Consider the following 20,047-nt stretch of genomic DNA (forward strand, 5'->3'; position numbering starts at 1 on the left):
TTGCAGTGGAGGTCGGACTGTCCTATTACAAGATTGGTGGTTGGCGGTGCCAGAAGACCATCGTCTCGCCAGGATCCCTGATTGAGACGTGATGACGGCAGTCAGGTTTGTAATCAGCAACGGTGGCGGTTTAGTCAGGGTAGTAATCCCAGTTTGTTAGCACTCAATAAATGATTTTCCAGTCAGTGCCTTTTCCTTGAAAAGCGTAAAGTAAATTTATTTCACACCCACTACTAAATACTGTGCATTTGTTTACAAATATATACATCAGGCAGATTGAAATACATTGAATGATATTCTGAAATCACATTTGATCCCTAATGGGTCTGGACACCCAAAAACACAGTACCCCTCAACTATACCAGGTAGAACATCACAATATTGGGGGGGGGGGGGGGGGAGAGAGAGAGAGAGAGAGAATGAGAATCAGTTTATGGCAAGCTACTGGCTTTGTCAGAGTCATTACAAAAGTAATGTGAGCAGGGCCACTGGAATTACGCTGGAGGGGAGCATGGGATGTGGCAGGGTTGACTAGACTATGCAGCAAAAAAAGGCAAATTATCTGGCATAATTTATTTATGGTATTCATTATTTTGTATTTTCCACCCATGGGAATATTGTCAGGTCAAAGACTTAATTTCATTAGTACCAGTTTAAAAATCAAATACATAAATAGGCAACTGAAAAATGACCAGGTAACTTTTGTGGTGGGTCTGCCAAAGCGTGTGAACAGATCACTGCATGTTTAGTAAATTTGATCTGTTTGAGCTGGAAACAAAAATTGGATAAACTCTGCAGATTATGCAGCAGGAGATGGATTAAGTGGCAAATACACAAATCCTTAATTATGTGAAAATAGTGACAGAAGCACATAACTCCAGTGGCCCTGAATAGAAGGCATCTTGACTTCATCAAAGGCCACCACATCAGTATATATGGCAGGCCTATTGGCTTTGTCAAGAGGCCCTAACAACAATAATACAAGGCAGGTCTATTGGCTTTAGCAAGGAGTCACTATGTGAAAAGCCCAACAACCACCTATAATAAAAAAAATAAAAATCAATCGCCATTGAGATCAGTAACAATGTTTAAATGCGATCATTGTCGGCAAACATTGCAATGTTTATCACAAACCACTGTCAGACAAATATGGTCAATAAAGCATTTAAAATCAACATTGCATGTAGCAGAGTCTTTAACATATTTAGACAACATAAAATGTAACTATAGAACTGGCCACTAGAAGACCCTTTATTTCCAACTGTTGAGCAAAAGGGCCAGCCAATGGAGGATTAAAATCACTACAAAACAGGAGGGAGGTCATGCATTTTATGACCCCAGAAAATTCGGGTCAGTTTGAAAAAAATCATCGTGGGAAGACTGCTGCATTTTCTGTTGTTCCCACAGCATTTGCCCCCGACACCACGACAAGCAGAGAAAAACATGCAGGTCAAGCCCAGTGTGTCGTACTCCCTTCGTGGAGCAGTGAATATTATAGTAGCAGTTCTCCTGTTGTGTTTGCAAGATCCGCAATCTATATGTATTTTAAAAAAATATATATTTATAAATAGGGGTGCCCGGGACACCCCACAAGGCAAGTTGTAAAGGGGGTGGGGGGCACCAAAGCCCCCTCACCCCCAGATGGCTCCCAACGCAGGGCTCTGTGCTGAGTGGGAGCCTGCAACATCTTTTCTGCTTCTGCCATGCGGGAGCTCCTCCCTTGTGCTCCAGTAGCAGGGAGCTGTGTTCTGGGACCTGGAATAAGTCTTCAGACCCCTTTAATTTCAGGGGTTAAAGGTCAGGATCTTTAAAAGGCTGAACCACTATGGGCTGTTTCAGAAGATCTTGGGTTCATTTTACTCCTAGTTTTGCGACCTAGTCACCAGGCACATTTTCAGCAGGCCTCCCATCCAACTAAACGGTGTATTTTGCAGGGAGCGGTTTTCACTTTCTCCTTGCTCCATCTTTCTCACAAGTCCATAGCCTCGTCCAGGTAGTCTTCAGGGGGAAGTAAAGGACCAGCCCTGGAGAGGCCCGCAAGTTTTTTTTTTTGGGGGGGGGGGAGGGGGAGGGGGGGGGGGGGAGAGGGGGGAGAGCTTGTCCTAGCTGCCAATGTTGTAGTCGGAGTCCAAAGTCTTGCTCTCCTTCAGGTTTTGGTATGCCACGTTTATGCTTGACCTGCTTCCTATGTTCATCTTCTGTCAGAACTGTATGGTAAGTGCATTACAGTCACGGTACTGCACATAACAGTGGATGGTACATTTGCTACCCTGTGTGTCAAAAACTACAGTTTTTCATAGTTTGACTTTCTCTCTAGGGAAATTTGGCTACCTGCAAATTCCAGAACTTTCTATCACAAAAATGAGAGAAATGTGTTATTTTCAATTGGAGTTTGCAAAGGATTCAGAGTAAAAAGAAAAAACCCACTGAGAGCCACATAAGTCAGCCCACCCTGGATACTCCTAGGTGTCAAAAATGTACTGGTTGGCTAGGTTTCCGTAGGTGCCAGCTGCGCTATTGTCCAAAATCTAAAGCTATTCACATAGGAAAAAAGGGGTCCGTTTTTGGTGGAAAAATGCAATGTGTCCATGTTGCGTTTTCAGCCATTTCCTGTTGAGGCCACTCGGCCTACCCACACAAGTGAGGTACAATTTTTATCGGAAGACTTGTGGGAGCATAGAATAGTAGAACATTTGTTGTTAGCAAATGGATTTTGCTACATTTGTGGCGTTCAAATGTAAGTCAGTGAATAAAAAATAAAAAAAAGACATTTAAAAAAAATACCCTCTAAATCATACACTAGTATAAGTACCTACAAGTTCAGAGATGCACAAATAACCACTGCATCTAAACTCCATATCTTGTTCCCATTTCAGAAATACATAGATTTCCTTGACACCCATTTTCCACTCTGCCTACTTCCCTATACAGATTGGTCTATACTATGTACTCTATGAAAAACCATTGTACGGTGCAGCTCAGTTGCTGCCTCTGGTACCCTGGGCGTTTGGAGAACCTACAAACCCTACATATCCCCGCAACCAGAAGGGTCTAGCGGAAGTAATGATATATTGAGTTTTTAATTCAGCCACCTTGACAGAAAGTTACAGATGAAAATACTGCCACAAATGCCTGTTTTTTTTCCTATACATTTCAATATTTCTTTCCTTGGGAAAGGCTTAAGGGGTCTACACTAATGACCCATTGCTAATTTCGGGACTTTGTCTACAGCTTTTCTAGATCACTCATGGGCTTCACACTGGTTTCCACCACAAATTGGAAGCAGGTTGAGAGCACAAACAGAATAGGGAAAATGGGCTACCTCTTAGAAAAATGCCAAAACTATGGTACAAAGTTCGTTTTTTAAAATTCATCTATGTGTGTTCCTGAAAGCTGGGTAGATGGTGGCTTTGGTACACCAAAAAGTCTGTGAGTTCAATTTTGTAGGAAAAAAAATAACCAGACACTTATCTAGAGGACTTTTCCCCCTATTTTTCCTTTAAAAAAAAAAATAACTCAAACCGTTGCTATGTTTTGGCTATTCCCTTGGTCCCTTCAAGGAAATCCACAAACCATGGGTACCTTTAGATTCCCTAGAACATTGGGTAAAAAGGGTGCAAATTTGGTGTGGATACCTTATGTGGGGGGGTGGGGGAAGAAAAGTTATGGCACCCTAAGCGTGAGCTACCCCAAATAGCCAAAAAATAAAGGGCTCAGCACTAGTGGGTCCTAGGGGGTCAGAAAAAGGCCGAGCAGCTAAGAGGTTACATACATCTAGACCAGTGAGGCTTTGGCAGTGGTCGTTTGATCTTGTTTATATGTTCATCAGGCTTATCTCACCTTCACTTCTTCAGTAAAACGGCAGTTGGAGGGAAAGAGCTGAGATCCTATTGAACACTACAAGCAAGTAATTGAAACAGACATCCACACTGCTTTGCTCAGTGTCAGTAATCACTATTCACTGTGAATATGCTTATAGCAGTCCCTCCTCTTGGGGACAAAAAAACTAAAACAAAAAGTGTCTTTTAGGTAATAAAATACATTTATTTTGACAAATTTGAAAAGTATTGTACAGTGCTCAAAAGAGATGTCTGTTATAACTGCCTTTCTTGAAAACGACAGGTATGGACACAGTCTACTTAAATAATGTGCACTCATGGAACAAAGAGCACAAGCATTTCTTCCTCTTAATATTATAAGTCTATGAGTGGGGAAAAAAAAGCAGGTACGACAGCAGACACCACTACAAACTGTAAAAAGAAAAACAAAGGTATAATAATTACACTAGCATTTCAAACATTATCAATTTATTTGGCTAACTTTCAGCTGCTTTGATCTTCATATGTACATTTTTATGTGATGTGCAAACATTTATATTTACAGAGTTAACCTTTTTATAGTCTGTGAGGATATAACTGCACACCGCCAAATAAAGAGATTTGAAAACGATTACAATATGGTGAATGGTTTAGGGCTATGTACATTAAATTTATAACACAGCAAAGGGCATATCAGTCAGTTAAACTAAATCAGATACATTAAACTGTACAATCCACGCTTCCTGGAAAATGCTGAGACCTGTCTGACAAGCAAAGTCTGAACCCATGGAATATATAAGAAATGCAGACGCAAGTTAACCAGCATACAGGTCAAACTTGTATGTGCTCTACTTACAACAGATTAGAAGGAATATGTTCCATATAGTCTATAATCTTGCAATCACTATGCAAAAGATTCCAGTACAACAGCATTTCATTTGAGCCAGATTTAAGTTGTTTTTAGTACTATACTGGGCACCGTGCACCCCAAATCGCCATTAAAAAAAAAAATCCAAAATAAGGAATGTGACACCTTACATTAGAAATGAAGTATAAATTGTCTAGTCCGATGTCAATTGGAAAAGTCAGTATTGGCTCTTTCAACTAGCTGTGATTTGCAAAACAGCAGAAAAACATATTAAAATCTGCAGGTTGCACTTATAACTGTGAGGACGCAACTATTCCAGTAAATAAGTAGTACAACATCTCACAAAAGCATATGAAAACATATCTAGCAACATTAAAAGTTCATTATAGACAAATGTTTTCCATCTAGTCTTTTTTTCTGTTTAGGCTTGGATACCAAGAAGCATAGCGAATATCAGGACAGTGGCATGCGGACATTACAAATCTACAGTTACCTGTTCTGGACATTTAAACTGCAATTATTGTTTGTTTATTTTTTTTAACAAACCAATGCCGTTGTTGACACATTTTTCAGAGTATCTTTGCTTATATGAAACTATGACATCTGGCCTAAAATCTGTATAATGTGCACTTGTTTTGGGGAGCTTCCCACAATAAATCTGATATGGAGAGTCTATTTACATATTAGATGCATTATCCAAGAATAACCATGTTACAAAAGGAAAAGAAACGCTACTGGGAAGAGATCCTAAATTCCACTGTGTAAAACCATCATCATATAAATGAAAAAGCATTTTTTGTTGTTAAAGACTGATAAATAAAGGTTGAACATTAACACCTTAATATGTTCTAAATTTTAGTGCAGATAGGTATGTCACCACTAGAATTCAGTGTCTCCCGAGAGCTGACAAAGAATGAAACAAGTCACATAAATTAAACCTTACAAAAGAGGTTTCGAAATTCAACCTTCCACAGAGGTTCTTGAAAAGATACAGTGTTTAGTGGAGATAATTTTAATTCCTTCTTCCAGGGGAGATTAAAAAAAAAAAAAAGTGATGCTCCGTAAAAGCATCTGAGGCATTTTTTTAACACAGGGTCCAGCAGCATGGCAGTGTATTGAGCTCCAAGATTCCTACCTACAGTGACTGGGACCAACACAATTCTCCACACCCCAAACTCACATTCTTCTGTGAATTTTTTTTTTTCCGATAGAGAACATTACATTGGTTTGACATATGGATCACTATGGTTCTACTCCATTCAACATTCCCAAACTCCAAGGAAAATGCGCCAAAATATATCAACTAGGAGAAACAATTAAGGCCATAAATGGAATTTATGTCTTGAGGATTATTGACTAACGTCGTAGTTGGATTTCTAATGTTTGCAACCTTTTACTTTTTCTTCAACTGTATCACTTTTCTTCACCAATATCATTTTCCTCCACGCCTTCGTCCTCCTCATCATCATCTGCATTTGGGTTTTTGTCCACCTCAGACGTATCAGAGGATTCATGCAGGACAACATATTCCCTGCTGCTGAAGCCAAATTTTAGTACATCTTTCTCTTTCAGTTCATAGTAACGCTGGGGCTCGATCTTCTGGTTGTTGAGGTAGGTTCCATTGCCAGAGCCAAGATCAATGATGTATGGCCTCACTCTGCGACCAACTTGACCGTTAGTGCGGGTAAACTCAACCAGTCTAGAAAAGAAAAGGATGTACAGATTATGAAACCATATACTACAGTATAATAAACACTGGATTACAGGTAAACCATGGACATACTTGGCAAAACTTTCCATTGACAGAAGGTGAAAAGCATCCGAGAGAGCGGAGGATACATGCTAAACAAGACAAGCACACTCGTAGCCTCGTATAGACCACTGGGAAGGATTTTAAGCATTTAATGTGGTATATGCACTATTCAAATGGAATCAGACTAGAATGCTGAAGAGAGACGAATATGTGTAAAAATGTAAACAAGAGAAAGGTAATACATAATACAACATTGAATCAAGAACTACAGTGCAGTCATGACTAGCCACACAATCCAACTCACCCTTTGATTTGTATATGGCATGTGTCTGCATTATAATAACGTGGACCCTACACGCGCCTGGATTTGTATCTGAACGTTTCTCAGGGGGTCATTTTCTGGCTTCTTACATTGCAAATATGTTGGGGACAATTGCATTACAAATATATGAGGGGAGAGGGGGTTGAAAGAAACAGTTCTCCAGTAATTAACCATTAAAAAGAAAGACTGGAGGGAGTAAATTACCACTTATTGAAATGCTGTAGAAAGGATGTGCTGGTCTGTAATGCAAGCAAGGAAATAGGCTCCCTTCTCAACTGGTTGGGTTGAGCAAGCCAGCCATAACAGATGTGTGGCTGGACCCTCACAACCATGACCTCCTGCACCAATGATAGCTACACCCTTGAAATGAAATATTTGAGGACATACTAGGCACAGTTCCTACCTGGTCAATACCCTTATGTCTTTTAGGTGTCTGTAAAGAAATGGCTCCCTGTTGCAGTTAACCCCCACTTTTTGCCTGATACTGATGCTGACTTGACTGAGAAGTGTGCTGGGACCCTGCTAACCAGGCCCCAGCACCAGTGTTCTTTCACCTAAAATGTACCATTGTTTCCACAATTGCACAACCCTGGCACCTAGGTAAGTCCCTTGTAACTGGTACCCCTGGTACCAAGGGCCCTGATGCCAGGGAAGGTCTCTAAGGGCTGCAGCATGTCTTATGCCACCCTAGGGACCCCTCACTCAGCACAGACACACTGCTTGCCAGCTTGTGTGTGCTGATGGGGAGAAAATGACTAAGTCGACATGGCACTCCCCTCAGGGTGCCATGCCAACCTCCCACTGCCTGTGGCATAGGTAAGTCACTCCTCTAGTAGGCCTTACAGCCCTAAGGCAGGGTGCACTATACCACAGGTGAGGGCATATGTGCATGAGCACAATACCCCTACAGTGTCTAAGCAAAACCTTAGACATTGTAAGTGCAGGGTAGCTGTAAAGAAATGGCTCCCTGTTGCAGTTACCCCCCACTTTTTGCCTGATACTGATGCTGACTTGACTGAGAAGAGTGCTGGGACCCTGCTAACCAGGCCCCAGCACCAGTGTTCCTTCACCTAAAATGTACCATTGTATCCACAATTGGCACACCCTGGCATTCAGATAAGTCCCTTGTAACTGGTACTTCTAGTACCAAGGGCCCTGATGCCAAGGAAGGTCTCTAAGGGCTGCAGCATGTCTTATGCCACCCTGGAGACCTCTCACCCAGCACAGACACACTGCTTGCCAGCTTGTGTGTGCTAGTGAGGACAAAACGAGTAAGTCGACATGGCACTCCCCTCAGGGTGCCATGCCAGCCTCTCACTGCCTATGCAGTATAGGTAAGACACCCCTCTAGCAGGCCTTACAGCCCTAAGGCAGGGTGCACTATACCATAGGTGAGGGTACCAGTGCATGAGCATGGTACCCCTACAGTGTCTAAACAAAACCTTAGACATTGTAAGTGCAGGGTAGCCATAAGAGTATATGGTCTGGGAGTTTGTCAAACACGAACTCCACAGCACCATAATGGCTACACTGAAAACTGGGAAGTTTGGTATCAAACTTCTCAGCACAATAAATGCACACTGATGCCAGTGTACATTTTATTGTAAAATACACCCCAGAGGGCACCTTAGAGGTGCCCCCTGAAACTTAACCGACTATCTGTGTAGGCTGACTAGTTTTAGCAGCCTGCCACAAACCGAGACATGTTGCTGGCCCCATGGGGAGAGTGCCTTTGTCACTCTGAGGCCAGTAACAAAGCCTGCACTGGGTGGAGATGCTAACACCTCCCCCAGGCAGGAATTGTCACACCTGGCGGCTTTGTGCCAACCCAGCAGGACACTCCAGCTAGTGGAGTTGCCCGCCCCCTCCGGCCAGGCCCCACTTTTGGCGGCAAGGCCGGAGAAGATAATGAGAAAAACAAGGAGGAGTCACTGGCCAGTCAGGACAGCCCCTAAGGTGTCCTGAGCTGAAGTGACTCTAACTTTTAGAAATCCTCCATCTTGCAGATGGAGGATTCCCCCAATAGGGTTAGGATTGTGACCCCCTCCCCTTGGGAGGAGGCACAAAGAGGGTGTACCCACCCTCAGGGCTGGTAGCCATTGGCTACTAACCCCCCAGACCTAAACACGCCCTTAAATTTAGTATTTAAGGGCTACCCTGAACCCTAGAAAATTAGATTCCTGAAACTACAAGAAGAAGGACTGCCTAGCTGAAAAACCCCTGCAGAGGAAGACCAGAAGACGACAACTGCCTTGGCTCCAGAAACTCACCGGCCTGTCTCCTGCCTTCCAAAGATCCTGCTCCAGCGACGCCTTCCAAAGGGACCAGCGACCTCGACATCCTCTGAGGACTGCCCCTGCTTCGAAAAGACAAGAAACTCCCGAGGACAGCGGACCTGCTCCAAGAAAAGCTGCAACTTTGTTTCCAGCAGCTTTAAAGAACCCTGCAAGCTCCCCGCAAGAAGCGTGAGACTTGCAACACTGCACCCGGCGACCCCGACTCGGCTGGTGGCGATCCAACACCTCAGGAGGGACCCCAGGACTACTCTAAGACTGTGAGTACAAAAACCTGTCCCCCCTGAGCCCCCACAGCGCCGCCTGCAGAGGGAATCCCGAGGCTTCCCCTGACCGCGACTCTTTGAATCTTAAGTCCCGACACCTGGGAGAGACCCTGCACCCGCAGCCCCCAGGACCTGAAGGACCGGACTTTCACTGGAGGAGTGACCCCCAGGAGTCCCTCTCCCTTGATCAAGTGGAGGTTTCCCCGAGGAACCCCCCCCCTTGCCTGCCTGCAGCGCTGAAGAGATCCCGAGATCTCTCATAGACTAACATTGCGAACCCGACGCTTGTTTCTACACTGCACCCGGCCGCCCCCGCGCCGCTGAGGGTGAAATTTCTGTGTGGGCTTGTGTCCCCCCCGGTGCCCTACAAAACCCCTCTGGTCTGCCCTCCGAAGACGCGGGTACTTACCTGCAAGTAGACCGGAACCGGGGCACCCCCTTCTCTCCATTCTAGCCTATGTGTTTTGGGCACCACTTTGAACTCTGCACCTGACCGGCCCTGAGCTGCTGGTGTGGTGACTTTGGGGTTGCTCTGAACCCCCAACGGTGGGCTACCTTGGACCAAGAACTAAGCCCTGTAAGTGTCTTACTTACCTGGTTAACCTAACAAATACTTACCTCCCCTAGGAACTGTGAAAATTGCACTAAGTGTCCACTTTTAAAACAGCTATTTGTGAATAACTTGAAAAGTATACATGCAATTTTGATGATTTGAAGTTCCTAAAGTACTTACCTGCAATACCTTTCGAATGAGATATTACATGTAGAATTTGAACCTGTGGTTCTTAAAATAAACTAAGAAAAGATATTTTTCTATACAAAAACCTATTGGCTGGATTTGTCTCTGAGTGTGTGTACCTCATTTATTGTCTATGTGTATGTACAACAAATGCTTAACACTACTCCTTGGATAAGCCTACTGCTCGACCACACTACCACAAAATAGAGCATTAGTATTATCTCTTTTTGCCACTATCTTACCTCTAAGGGGAACCCTTGGACTCTGTGCATGCTATTCCTTACTTTGAAATAGCACATACAGAGCCAACTTCCTACAGTAGCCATAAGAGTATATGGGCTGGGAGTCTGTCAAAAACGAACTCCACAGCTCCATAATGGCTACACTGAATACTGGGAAGTTTAGTATCAAACTTCTCAGAATAATAAACCCACACTGATGCCAGTGTTGGATTTATTAAAAAATGCACACAGAGGGCATCTTAGAGATACCCCCTGTATTTTACCCAATTGTTCAGTGCAGGACTGACTGGTCTGTGCCAGCCTGCTGCTGAGAGACGAGTTTCTGACCCCATGCGGTGAGAGCCTTTGTGCTCTCTGAGGACAGAAACAAAGCCTGCTCTGGGTGGAGGTGCTTCACAACTCCCCCCTGCCGGAACTGTAACACCTAGCAGTGAGCTTCAATGGCTCAAGCTTTGTGTTACAATGCCCCAGGGCACTCCAGCTAGTGGAGATGCCCGCCCCCTGGACACAGCCCCCACTTTTGGCGGCAAGTCCAGGAGAGATAATGAGAAAAACAAGGAGGAGTCACTGGCCAGTCAGGACAGCCCCTAAGGTGTCCTGAGCTGAGGTGACTGACTTTTAGAAATCCTCCATCTTGTAGAAGGAGGATTCCCCCAATAGGGATAGGAATGTGACCCCCTCCCCTTGGGAGGAGGCACAAAGAGGGTGTACCCACCCTCAGGGCTAGTAGCCATTGGCTACTAACCCCCCAGACCTAAACACGCCCTTAAATTTAGTATTTAAGGGCTTCCCTGAACCTAAGAATTTAGATTCCTGCAACTTACAAGAAGAAGAGGACTGCTGAGCTGAAAACCCCTGCAGAAGAAGAAAGAAGACACCAACTGCTTTGGCCCCAGTCCTACCGGCCTGTCTCCTGCCTTCCGAAGAAACCTGCTCCAGCGACGCTTTCCCAAGGACCAGCGACCTCTGAATCCTCAGAGGACTGCCCTGCTTCAAGAAAGACAAGAAACTCCAGAGGACAGCGGCACTGCTCCAAAAGAACTGCAACTTTGTTACAGAGGAGCAGATTTAAAGACCCCTGCAAATCCCCGCAAGAAGCGTGAGACATGCAACACTGCACCCGGCGACCCCGACTCGACTGGTGGAGAACCAACACCTCAGGGAGGACCCTCCAGCGACTCCGAGACCGTGAGTAACCAAAGTTGTCCCCCCTGAGCCCCCACAGCGATGCCTGCAGAGGGAATCCCGAGGCTCCCCCTGACCGCGACTGCCTGATCCTAAAGTCCCGACGGCTGGAAAAGACCCTGCACCCGCAGCCCCCAGCACCTGAAGGAACGGAACTTCAGTGCAGGAGTGACCCCCAGGAGGCCCTCTCCCTTGCCTAGGTGGTGGCTACCCCGAGGAGCCCCCCCCTTGCCTGCCTGCACCGCTAAAGAGACCCCTTGGTCTCCCATTGAAATCTACAGAGAACCCGACGCTTGTTTGCACACTGCACCCGGCCGCCCCTGTGCTGCTGAGGGTGTACTGTCTGTGTGGACTTGTGTCCCCCCCGGTGCCCTACAAAACCCCCCTGGTCTGCCCTCCGAAGACGCGGGTACTTACCTGCTGGCAGACTGGAACCGGGGCACCCCCTTCTCTCCATTGAAGCCTATGTGTTTTGGGTACCTCTTTGACCTCTGCACCTGACCGGCCCTGAGCTGCTGGTGTGGTAACTTTGGGGTTGCTCTGAACCCCCAACGGTGGGCTACCTTGGACCCAAAACTGAACCCTGTAGGTAATTTACTTACCTGCTAAAACTAACAATACTTTACCTCCCCCAGGAACTGTGAAAATTGCACTGTGTCCACTTTTAAAACAGCTATTTGTGTTTTATGTGAAAAGTATATATGCTACTGTAATTATTCAAAGTTCCTAAAGTACTTACCTGCAATACCTTTCAAATGAGATATTACATGTAGAATTTGAACCTGTGGTTCTTAAAATAAACTAAGAAAATATATTTTTCTATAACAAAACCTATTGGCTGGATTTGTCTCGGAGTGTGTGTTCCTCATTTATTGCCTGTGTGTATGTACAACAAATGCTTAACACTACTCCTTTGATAAGCCTACTGCTCGACCACACTACCACAAAATAGAGCATTAGTATTATCTCTTTTTGCCACTATCTTACCTCTAAGGGGAACCCTTGGACTCTGTGCATGCTATTCCTTACTTTGAAATAGCACATACAGAGCCAACTTCCTACAGTGTCTTACTCTGTAGTATGCAAATCATAGCTAAATGGAAAGAGGAGTGTGGTATTAGCTGGACGAGGATGACTAATGTGCAGCAGTCATGCAACAGTCCCTTACTCTGCTTTCTTCAATCCTCCAAAAGGGAACAGGTTACCAAGCATACAGTGATATATAAACCCTGACTGTTTGTGCTTCCAAAATGCTTTTCTTAAGAAAAAAAAAGAGAAAGATAACATGACATCTTTAAGTGCACGCTATTCAGACAGAAGAAAAACACAGAACGATGGCAAGAGAAAAATGATCAAATGAGAACTTGATGAAATAAGAAATAAAGGGATCCTGCATCCCCTTCACCACCCACCCCCAAGTCACTGTGACAATACAAACATCTGGGAGCCAGTTATAAAGCTTTAGTGAAAAGAACATTTCACATTGTTCTTCTTTAAATAGCTAACAAAAACCAACTGCTTCGTAACCTGTGCAGGACATCTGGAAGGCAAGAAGTACAATTTTTTCATAACTTTCAGCAGAAGACAACTTAATTCTAAAGCGACATTGGTTCTGAAGTGTAGGGTCATGTTTATAGATCAAGAGGACCAAACTTGAATGAAGAGGATATTGCAGTACGAGGAGTAGAAAAGATCACCCTAAAAGCTGTTGATGCTAAGGGTGTAAACAGTTAAATCTTATCACTTACCCCACTGTTTTTATGTAATTCGTTAACTGATTCTGTGCCTTGGACGAGGTGATCTCGTCCAAGGCACCGGTTCCCGGGTGCCTTGGACGAGTTCACCTAGTCCTGCACCCGGGAACCGGGGGGGGAACGCTAGCGCTCCCCCATGGGCCCCCCTACCCACACCCCCTGGTCGTGGATGGAAGAGGAAGCCCTTCCCCTTCCACCCCTGACCCCCCCCCCCCCCCCCGGCAATCTGATGACGTTGGCGCGCTCGTCATCAAGTATTGCTGGGATGCGCTGGAAGCCATTTGCTTCCAGCGCGTCGAGGGAAGAGGACTTCCTTGTGATAAGTCCTTCCCTTTTTGGGAGTTTGATGGGGGAAAAACAGACACGGGGGAAAGGAAAGGGTTTTTCCTTTCCCCCTGTGCCTGTTTTCACTGGATTCCTGCTCTGCCTGCGATCGTGGAGCAGGAATTCCCACTAGCCACCAGGGATTTTTTATTTTATTAGATTTTGGGAGCGACCCCTTGGGCAAGGGTCGCTCCCCTGGGGGGCTATTTTATTTTGTATTAATACGCCAGGGATTTTTTTTTGTTGTTCCCCTTTTTTTTGTTTTGTGCTGGGGGTGCCCCCTTTGGCAAGGGTCTCCCCCTAAAGGGGGCACAGAGCTGTTGTCCATTTCTGCCCCAGGGATCGTGTGTGTTTTGGGGGGTGGGGGGGGAGGGGGCACATTAGTGATGGCCAAAGGGGGCACATTAGTGATGGCCATTTCTGCCCACCTTGGAGGGAGGCAGATCAGCCTATTTTGTTTGGCAAGCCCCCCCCCCCCCCAAAACAGGGTACAGAGCTGTTGGCAGGGGTCGCTCCCCTGGGGGGCTATTTTATTTTGTATTCCCCCCCCCCCCCCCGGGCAGATTGGCCGATTTTTCAGCCGATCTACCCCTGGGGGAGGGGGGGAAACCAATAGACACCAGGGATTTAGTTTGACATATGTATTTTGGGAGCAACCCCTTGGGCATGGGTCGCTCCCATGGGGGGCTATTTTTGTTTTACCCTATTTTGGCCCTCCCTGGGGGCAGATCGGCCTGCCCCCAGGGGGGGTGGGGGCAAAAACCACTATACAGGGTCGCTCCCATGGGGGACTATTTTTTTTTTCTGTTTCGGGCCCCCCCAAGGTGGGCAGAAGGCACCAAGATGTCAGATGATTTTGTTTTTTGGTTCCCTCTGTTATTTTTGTGCTGGGGGCACCCCCATTCGCTCCCTTTGGCAAGGGCCGCCCCCCCCCAAACAGGGTACAGAGCTGTTGGCAATTTCTGCCCCACTTTTTTTTTAGGCCCATCTGCCTCCTAGTGGGCAGAAGCCACTAAGGCACCAGGGACAATTTCTAAGTTCTTGGTGGCGGGGTGTTTATCAACTGGCGAAGTATTTGTGATTATAAAAGTTTATTTCTTCTTTTTGTTCTAGATCAAAGCTTTTGCTTCCTTTGCTGTGGATCCTTGCAGTTTTTTGCAGTAGTTGTCCTGCGGTTTGCATAGTTGCATGCTTTAGGTAAGTGAAAGCAATTTACTCCAAAAGAGTATTGTTGACATGCATGAATGACATGTTTGTAGGTGGTGTACTAAATGCAGTATTGTGTGTGAAATTGTCCTTAGATTTGAGCACAATGATATTTGTGTTGTCGTATGTCTAATTAGCTTTTTCTTTTTAGTGGGATATCATTGGTGATTGCTGTGTCTGTGCAGAGTAGTTGCTGGTGAGTAGCTTTTTCAGGCAAGTGAGTGGTATAGTTTTATAGTACATAACTCTGTGATAAAGCTACACTTTGTTTATTATTTATTTTAGTGCTACTTGTTGTTGGCAATCCATTTGTTGTTAGTGAGGATCATGGCTAGCTGCAGAGTGACCGCTCAGCAGGTTGTTGGCATGCTCTTTGAGTCGTCTTCAGACCATGATTACGAGACGGACTCTGCATCTGAGGCAGAGGAGGAAGTGAGAGATTCTGGCAGTGAGTTTTCTGTCCGACAGTATTCTTCTGATGAGGAAGCTTCCCAGTGCAGATGAAGGGCCTGTTGTAGAGGAGGACATTGATGTGCCAAGAGTGCAGCAGCCTGGGGCTGAAGGCTTTCCCATTAGACGACCGGAGACCTAGATTGCCACAAACATGGAGCAGCCACAGTTACCTGCATTGACTGGTCTCCCAGGGTGTAGAGTCAATACAGAAAACTTTTTGCCTGTCCATTTCTTTCACTTGTTTATGGACAATGTATTTTTGGACGAGATTGTGGAGCAGACTAACTTGTATGCAGAGCAAAATTTGAGGGACAACGCTGCCAGACTTAGGCCTCAGTCTAGAGCTACTCAGTGGGTTCCCACATATCTGGAAGAGCTGAATTTTTTTTTAGGTTTGACTTTTTTGATGGGGCTGATCAGGAAGCAGCCACTGGCTTCTTATTGATCTACTAGTCCCTTGATGGCAACGGCTATATTTCCTGCAACTATGACACGTAATCGCTATTTGCTTCTTCTTCGTATGCAGCATTTTGCAGACAATGCTTTAGCCTTGCCACGAGATCACCCTGATTGTGACCGTCTTTTTAAGATTAGGCCTGTCCTTGATCATTTTGTAGATCGGCTTTCAGAGGTCTATGTTCCAGGCAAAGAGATAAGTGTGGAGGAGTCTTTGGTCCTTTTCAAGGGGCGTTTAGTTTTTAAGCAGTACATTCCTAGTAAGAGGGCACGGTATGAGATTAAATTGTATATGCTGTCAGAAAGCAGTACAGGATATGTGTATTATTTCCGGGTCTACACTGGTAGGGATTCCAGTATTGACCCTCCTGGTTGTCCGGCCACTTTTGGAGTTAGCAAAAAAATTGTGTGGGAACTTGGTAGACGACTGTTTAACAAAGGTCACCATTTGTACGTAGATAATTTCTACACTGGAGTGCAGTTGTTCAAGGAGTTGTTTAGAGTGGACACTGTTGCTTGTGGCATAATCCGTTCTAACCGGAAAGGCTATCCAAGGGAGCTTGTCTGTAAAAAACTTGAGAGGGGACAGTGCAGTGCCTTGCGGAATAATGAGCTGCTAGCTCTGGGGATGTGTACATGCTATCTACCATCCATGATGAGAGTACTTCCCCTGTGACTGTTTGGGGTCAGGTTGCGGAAGTGCGCAAACCTGCGTGCATTTTGGACTACAATAGGCACATGGGTGGTGTTGATAGAGTAGATCAGAGGTTGGAACCTTACACTGCTCTTCGTAAGTCTTACGTGTGGTATAAAAAGTTGGCCCTACATTTATTTCATTTGGCAACTTTTAATGCTTTTATTGTGTTCAAGGATTGTTCACCTGAGTCAAGGATGACATTTGTTAAATTTCAGGAGTCAGTGATAGAGAGCCTTATTGTGGTGGAACGGGCAACAGTTCCTACAGTAGAAGTGGTGGAGGAAGTGGCTAGATTGAAAGATCGCCACTTTCCAGATCACATTCCTCCCACTCCCAAAAAAGTCTTGCCCACAAAGAAATGTAGAGTATGTGCCCGGAGATCAATCCGGAGGGAGAGCCAGATGTACTGCCCCGAATGCCCTTCAAAGCCTGGGCTGTGTGTGCCCGGCTGTTTTAGAAGTTACCACACAGGGAACATTTTTTGGGAAATACCGTGAGTGTAAACTGCCTGTTTTATATTTTCATATGTTCAGTTTCACGGTTGGCATTACGGTCATGTATTTAGTTAGAGATTTTGTGTTTGTAGTTTTGTACTTATTTTATAATTAGTTAGTGGTTTCTTTGTTGTTTATAAACAAAAACAAAAAAGTGATGGCGGTGTGCGTGGGGTGGCGCTTGGCTGGCGGTATGGGTGGGATGGCGCTTGGCTGGCGGTGTGCTTGGGGTGGCGCTTGGCTGGCGGTGTGCTTGGGGTGGCGCTTGGTGTGGCGCTTGGCTGGCGGTGTGCTTGGGGTGGCGTTTGGCTGGCGGTATGGGTGGGGTGGCGCTTGGCTGGCGGTATGGGTGGGGTGGCGCTTGGCTGGCAGTATGGGTGGGGTGGCGCTTGGCTGGCGGTGGGCTTGGGGTGGCGCTTGGCTGGCGGTGGGCTTGGGGTGGCGCTTGGCTGGAAGTGCCAGCCAAACGCCAGTCCACACACTCATCAGCTGGTGTGATTGCTGTATCAGGCATGTGGGCGTATGAAAGTGATGGGCCATTGACTGGCGCTGTCTGTCGATGCGAGTGTTGTAATGTGCTGGGCCCGTGGCTGGCGGCGTGAATCGTCTTGTGCATGTCATGTATGAAAGGTGTGTGAATGGACTGTAAAGCGGTTGGTGCCTTGCCGTGGCTTTACAGCTCACGAGCTGTGAGTCATTGGTTCAGTTTTTTGGCCTTTCAGTTATCACCAGTACATTTCACTTTTGTGAAATCTCTTAATAAAATTTGATCTACTGAACAATCCTCACCCTCGTGCCAAATCCAACCAGTATGTGTGGTACAAATGACAAAACCTGCTCCGCTGTAATCAGGCATCGCAGCACACTTGTGACACGCTTGGTGTCTCAGATGGGACCCAGATGATGAAGCATGCCACCAACTTGGTTGGTGGGTGAGGGGTCTTTTTCACATAACCTAAGTGCGTTTCTTTTCACAATATAGTGTTTGGCACATCAGACGTATGTGGACACATCAAAATTATACATTACAAAACTACCTGTGTTTGGGGGGGGGAGGGAGCACCTATGTTTTTGGTCCTGGGTGCGGCCTTCATCTAGGGAAACCTACCAAACCCAGACATTTTTTTAAACTAGACACCCCAAGGAGTCCAGGGAGGTGTGGCTTGCGTGGATCCCCCAACATTTTCTTACCCAGACTCCTCTGCAAACCTCAAAATTTGCTTAAAAAAGCATATTTTCCTGACTTTCGTTAGTACGATCACCGCTCCAGCACAAAATTCCTACTCCCCAGCGTTCCCCTCAGTCTCCCAAGTAAAATTACACCTCACTTATGTGGGTTCCCAAAGCAGAGTCAGCCTAAAGATGTATAAAAGAAGAATATGTGCTTATCAACTCGCTGTGCTATCCCCATAATCTCTACAAGTCTGTGGCCTTTTTCTGTTGCAGGCACCTGGCCCACCCACACAAGTGAGGTATCATTTTTATCGGGAGACTTGGGGGAACACTGGGTGGAAGGAAATTTGTGGCTCCTCTCAGATTCCAGAACTTTCGGTCACCAAAATGTGAAGAAAACGTGTTTTTCTAGCCATATTTTGAGGTTTGCAAAGGATTCTGGGTAACATAACCTGGTCAGAGCCCCACAAGTCACCCCATATGTATTCCCCTAGGTCTCTAGTTTTAAAAAAGTGCACAGGTTTGGTAGGTTTCCCTAGGTGCCGGCTGAGCTAGAGGCCAAAATCTACAGGTAGGCACTTTGCAAAAAACACCTCTGTTTTCTGTCAAAAAATTTGATGTGTCCACGTTGTGTTTTGGGGCATTTCCTGTCGCGGGCGCTAGGCCTAACCACACAAGTGAGGTATAATTTTTATCTGGAGACTTGGGGGAACATAGAATAGCAAAACAAGTGTTATTGCCCCATGTCTTTCTCTACATTTTTTTCCTTCCAAATGAAAGACAATGTGTAAAAAAGACATCTATTTGAGAAATGCCCTGTAATTCACATGCTAGTATGGGCACCCCGGAATTCAGAGATGTGCAAATAACCACTGCTCCTCAACACCTTATCTTGTGCCCATTTTGGAAATACAAAGGTTTTCTTGATAGCTATTTTTCACTCTTTATATTTCAGCAAATGAATTGCTGTATACCCGGTATAGAATGAAAACCCAGTGCAGGGTGCAGCTCATTTATTGGCTCTGGGTACCTAGGGTTCTTGATGAACCTACAAGCCCTATTAATCCCCGCAACCAGAAGAGTCCAGCAGACTTAACGGTATATTGCTTTAAAAAATCTGACATTGCAGGAAAAAGTTACAGAGTAAAACGTAGAGGAAAATTGCTGTTTTTTTCACCTCTATTTCAAAAAAAAAAATTCCGGTTGTTATGTTCTGTAGGAAACCCTTGTAGGATCTACACAAATTACCCCTTGCTGAATTCAGAAGTTTGTCTACTTTTCAGAAATGTTTAGGTTTCTGGGATCCAGCATTGGTTTCACACCCATTTCTGTCACTGACTGGAAGGAGGCTGAAAGCACAAAAAATTGAAAAAATGGGGTAAGTCCCAGTAAAATGCCAAAATTGTGTTGAAAAATTGGGTTTTCTGATTCAAGTCTGCCTGTTCCTGAAAGCTGGGAAGCTGGTAATTTTAGCACCGCAAACCCTTTGTTGATGCCATTTTCAGGGAAAACCCCATAAGCCTTCTTCTGCAGCCTCTTTTTCCCATTTTTTTTAGAAAAAAAAACGAAATTTTCACTGTATTTTGGCTAATTTCTTGGCCTCCTTCGGGGGAACCCACAAAGTCTGGGTACCTCTAGAATCCCTAGGATGCGGGAAAAAAAGGACGCAAATTTGGCGTGGGTAGCTTATGTGGACAAAACGTTATGAGGGCCTAAGCGAGAACTATTCCAAATAGGAAAAAAAAAAAAGGCCTGGCACAGGAGGGGGAAAAGGCCTGGCAGCGAAAGGGTTAAGACAGTGGTACAAATGTTGCAACACAACGGCTGAATGCAGACTTGTTGGTGCACTTGGGTAATGTGAACAGTCAAGTGATTCTGGTTACTGTCATGGAGTTAACACAATTTCAGCTTGCCTACTGTTAGCTGTTCAGGATACTTCACAATACAACAGGAACATTAAGCACAAGTAATGTGAATTCGTTAATGCTCTATCTCAGTCGCTT

The 20,047-nt window shown here is 45.3% G+C and overlaps 1 protein-coding gene across 1 annotated transcript in view; it reads right to left on the reverse strand.

Annotated features, from left to right (window-relative positions):
• Window positions 1-4,290: 4,290 nt before the first annotated feature.
• SNIP1 (Smad nuclear interacting protein 1) overlaps window positions 4,291-20,047 on the reverse strand; it is a 59,917-nt gene continuing 44,160 nt past the window's right edge. Inside the window, exon 4 of the mRNA XM_069223875.1 lies at window positions 4,291-6,385. Coding sequence (XP_069079976.1) covers window positions 6,100-6,385 — 286 coding nt within the window. The 3' untranslated portion in view covers window positions 4,291-6,099. The remainder of the gene's footprint in view (window positions 6,386-20,047) is intronic.

The sequence above is a fragment of the Pleurodeles waltl genome, chromosome 3_1, assembly GCF_031143425.1.
Source record: "Pleurodeles waltl isolate 20211129_DDA chromosome 3_1, aPleWal1.hap1.20221129, whole genome shotgun sequence".
Taxonomy (NCBI): domain Eukaryota; kingdom Metazoa; phylum Chordata; class Amphibia; order Caudata; family Salamandridae; genus Pleurodeles; species Pleurodeles waltl.